Genomic DNA, 4,526 nt, shown 5'->3' with positions numbered 1-4,526 from the left:
TTTTATCAATTCTTAAGCGGCTGACTACTCTCTCTCTTATCATGCAGGTACCTTATGACATAAAAGTTTTATCAATTCTTAAGTGGCTGACTACTCTCTCTCTTATCATGCTTTATATATCATGCAGGTACCTTATGACACAAAGTTTTATCAATTCTTAAGCGGCTGACTACTCTCTCTCTTATCATGCAGGTACCTTATGACACAAAGTTTTATCAATTCTTAAGTGGCTGACTACTCTCTCTCTTATCATGCTTTATATATCATGCAGGTACCTTATGACACAAAGTTTTATCAATTCTTAAGTGGCTGACTACTCTCTCTCTTATCATGCTTTATATATCATGCAGGTACCTTATGACACAAAGTTTTATCAATTCTTAAGTGGCTGACTACTCTCTCTCTTATCATGCTTTATATATCATGCAGGTACCTTATGACACAAAGTTTTATCTTTTATCAATTCTTAAGTGGCTGACTACTCTCTCTCTCTCTCTTACATCTTTTGCACTGGATCCAGACACTTCGATCCAAGTCTTAGAGAAGAAAGCGCACGATCCAAGCATGAATACGATGTACAAAAATGCATGGATGGGGTCTTCTAGTATGTGGCCCAAGCTCTCAGGTGGTGACAGATAGTAACACAAACCACCCACTGGGTACGCTCTAGCAGGTCCACCTCCACCCACATCCTACACAAAAAAGTATCAATTCATTAGAAAAATTATCTTAAAGTCCTTTCTCACGTAGTAACATTTAATGAACACATATATCTAAATGAAAGACACTTATTCCAAAAAAAATATATATATTTACTTATTGGTAATTATATCTAACTGAGAAGCAATGATCTTGATTAAACCATGACTAAAATATGTATTTTGTAGCTTTTTAAAAACAAACAACAATCACAAGCAAAATGCATGAATCTGTAGCTTCATGAAAGTGTTAGATATCAGTTTTTTAAAGAAGTGTAAACTATAAAGCAATACAAGAATCATAAAAGATAACAAATTGATAATATAAAAACAAGGACTGTTATCATAAAACTAGTAGTACTTTAACAAAAACAAGAATATCAACAAACTTACACCCCACACACCAAGTAGGTTAACAAAGAAGTTCCCACTAAACTTTACCGCCAGCATCTGAAAAATACAAAAACAGAAACATACTGAAGGAAAAGTTGTAATTCTAATCAAATTTACACTTTAAACTACACAATTACTTCCTTTTTCTCAGTTGGTATTACACCTTAAACTACACAATTACTTCCTTTTTCTCGGTTGGTATTACACCTTAAACTACACAGTTACTTCCTCTTTCTCGGTTGGTATTACACCTTAAACTACACAATTACTTCCTTTTTCTCAGTTGGTATTACACCTTAAACTACACAGTTACTTCCTTTTTCTCAGTTGGTATTACACCTTAAACTACACAATTACTTCCTTTTTCTCAGTTGGTATTACACCTTAAACTACACAATTACTTCCTTTTTCTCAGTTGGTATTACACCTTAAACTACACAGTTACTTCCTTTTTCTCAGTTGGTATTACACTTTAAACTAAACAATTACTTCCTCTTTCTCAGTTAATATTACTTGTACAATCAATAAGGACATAAAATTTTCAATCTTTCTCAGACAATCTCTAGCTAGTGGGAGCAAACACTAGAAATGTTTTTTTAAATTATAATAAATAATTAAAAACAACGTTTTATATTTACACAATAAAAACTTTATTGAAGCCGTACGGCTTCCATTTTAAAATATCTCTCTACAAGTATATGTTTCGACGCGTTCTACGTAGATGCATATGAAGGTGCTAATTGGATATCTAAAATTTATATACACATTAATTAATCTAATTAATAGAAAACAAGAAAAACACTGATTGGCCATGATAAATTGTAGTTAGAGTAGATGCATTGTACTAGTTAGACATAATCTTCAGCTTTAGGCTTAGTAAACTTTTAGTAATGCCATTCAATTATAGAAGTTCTTACATAGTGCAGGTCATAACACATGTCAAACTAAGACGCACCTGAGATATGACATACAAGTTTGATACCAGTGCTGACTGGAGGATGATGGGAATGTTGGATGTGTAGAAAAGCTTGATTGGATAGGAGCTGTATTGTCCTCGGTAGCGGGCAGACTTGATGGGCAGATCCACTCTGAAACCCTAGATAAGGAAAAAAAAGAACTTAGTTCTGAAACTGTGAACAAAGAAAATGTATGTGTAATGCTCCAATTCTTAAGTTGTTACTGAAACTATTCATAAAAAACAATTCTTGAGGTTCTTAGAAATATTTGTAGGTTTCAAACCTTGATAATACGTTTAAAAACAAAAAATTTGTACTTTTTATTTACACCATCAAGAATAAGATTGATCTATATCAAATTTACCAGTGATGAAAACACGACAACTCAAACTAGGGCATGACGGAAAATATTTTCATACTGTTTTCTGTTGTAAAATGGTTTAGATTACTGTAAATATCCGACACGTTAATTTCAATACGAACAACAATATCAAACTTTACATTCGTAACCATCAAGTTCATTACATTGTTGATTTACTTTCACTGTAGTGTGAACGTCTATAATATTAATAGTTTACCTGGAAGTAGATGACAATTCCAAACACCAGAATCGTTGCCATCAAGTTCATTACATTGTTGATTTACTTTCACTGTAGTGTGAACGTCTATAATATTAATAGTTTACCTGGAAGTAGATGACAATTCCAAACACCAGAATTGTTGCCATCAAGTTCATTACATTGTTAATTTACTTTCACTGTAGTGTGAACGTCTATAATATTAATAGTTTACCTGGAAGTAGATGACAATTCCAAACACCAGAATTGTTGCCATCAAATTCATCAAGTTTGGCAGGTTCTGACGGTAGAAAGCTTCTCTCAAGCCCCGAACTTTGTCTTGACGAGTAGCCAGTAGATGGAATAAAGCAATAATGGCTCCCTCAAACTCAGTACCTACATTTGAAAAACCCAATTTCATATTCTTACAGGTTCCAAAATATTGACAGTATTAATATATAATTAAGTAGTAATTGATAACAGGAATATATATTTTTTAATGGAGAATGGAACTGCTTTTATACATGTATTTCTTCAAATTTAATTTTCTTATTTTGGAAATGCAAGTTATTTTTGTATTGAGATAAAAAAAGAAATTTGAGAAAAATCAGCATATTTCACATACAAAGTAATTTGACCAAATCTAACTGTATTCTAAATAACGGTGAAATCCTTTGATAAAAGAACAATTCGCAGACCTCGTCCAGTGTTGACCGTTGCAGGACTAAAAGCCTTCCAAACTATGGTTTCACAGATGTTGGTGGCAATAAAGAGAGAAATACCAGAGCCGAGGCCATAACCTTTCTGTAACAACTCGTCAAGTAATAGAACAATCAGGAAAGCAACAACGAGCTGTAAAAGAACAGGATTAACTATCTAATTAGGAATATTTTTTCTAAACTCAATCACAAATATTTCTCAAAATCTTATATCATTAAGAACTTTTTGCATGATTTTACTCCGAGGAAGATTTATAAAGCTACACTATAATGTAATAACGAGTTTATAAATACATTAAACTGCTCAAGTTGTTTCTTAAAATAAATATTGTTTAAATCAGGTACTATTTATTTAATTTCTGTAAATTCACTCTTTCAAAACTCATATAACACATTTAATCTCAAAACAGCCAGGTGATTGTCTTATCACCCACAGTTCTACTTACATTTAACTGAATATAATTAAATATCTTGAAAAAGATATAACACAAAAATTAATTTTCAGTTTCATACAAGTTTCAAGTTATATCTATATATTTGTTTTTAATAAATTACAATTAACTTAATGATTTAATGAGCTTGAAATTACAAGTAAATGTTGAGACATGTTTTCTTGTGGGTGAGAAACATTCAATAAATATTTATTGAAAATTTTTTTTATCTTTCATAAATTAATACCACAACCAAGAAAATACAAGCTGGTTTGAAACTGATATAGAATCTAACTCGGTGTAAGTCTAAGCTCCAGAATTGAGAGAAAAAGTAAAAACTGCTAAATGAAACTATGAACAAAAGAATAAAAAGAGTAAAAGTTCAGCTTTATTTTTTCAACTACAGTCACTCCTAGGTTTTATCTCCAAGTACAAACACGATTACCTCATGCGTCCCTGAATGTGAGAAGACCAACCTGACTGTAGCAGTTTCCACGAGAAAGACCTCAACAATGTGAAGGTTTCTAATTTAACAAGCTCCAACAAGTGACTAGGGACCAACCTGACTGTAGCAGTTTCCATGAGAAAGACCTCAACAATGTGAAGGTTTCTAATTTAACAAGTGACTAGGATCAACCTGACTGTAGCAGTTTCCACGAGAAAGACCTCAACAATGTGAAGGTTTCTAATTTAACAAGCTCCAACAAGTGACTAGGATCAACCTGACTGTAGCAGTTTCCATGAGAAAGACCTCAACAATGTGAAGGTTTCT

The 4,526-nt window shown here is 32.3% G+C and overlaps 1 protein-coding gene across 1 annotated transcript in view; it reads right to left on the bottom strand.

Annotated features, from left to right (window-relative positions):
- LOC106473066 (protein transport protein Sec61 subunit alpha-like) overlaps positions 1–4,526 on the bottom strand; it is a 16,239-nt gene that overhangs the window by 3,280 nt on the left and 8,433 nt on the right. Inside the window, exons 6-10 of the mRNA XM_013933745.1 lie at positions 3,303–3,456; positions 2,840–3,000; positions 2,047–2,187; positions 1,092–1,148; positions 501–692 (exon numbers count right to left, since the gene is read on the bottom strand). Of these exons, the coding sequence (XP_013789199.1) occupies positions 501–692; positions 1,092–1,148; positions 2,047–2,187; positions 2,840–3,000; positions 3,303–3,456 (705 nt within the window). The remainder of the gene's footprint in view (positions 1–500; positions 693–1,091; positions 1,149–2,046; positions 2,188–2,839; positions 3,001–3,302; positions 3,457–4,526) is intronic.

Source organism: Limulus polyphemus, unplaced genomic scaffold (genome assembly GCF_000517525.1).
Source record: "Limulus polyphemus unplaced genomic scaffold, Limulus_polyphemus-2.1.2 Scaffold5856, whole genome shotgun sequence".
In the NCBI taxonomy this organism is placed as follows: Eukaryota; Metazoa; Arthropoda; class Merostomata; order Xiphosura; family Limulidae; genus Limulus; species Limulus polyphemus.
The sequence above is the reverse complement of the archived record's forward strand: the minus strand, read 5'-3'. Positions and strand labels throughout refer to the sequence as shown.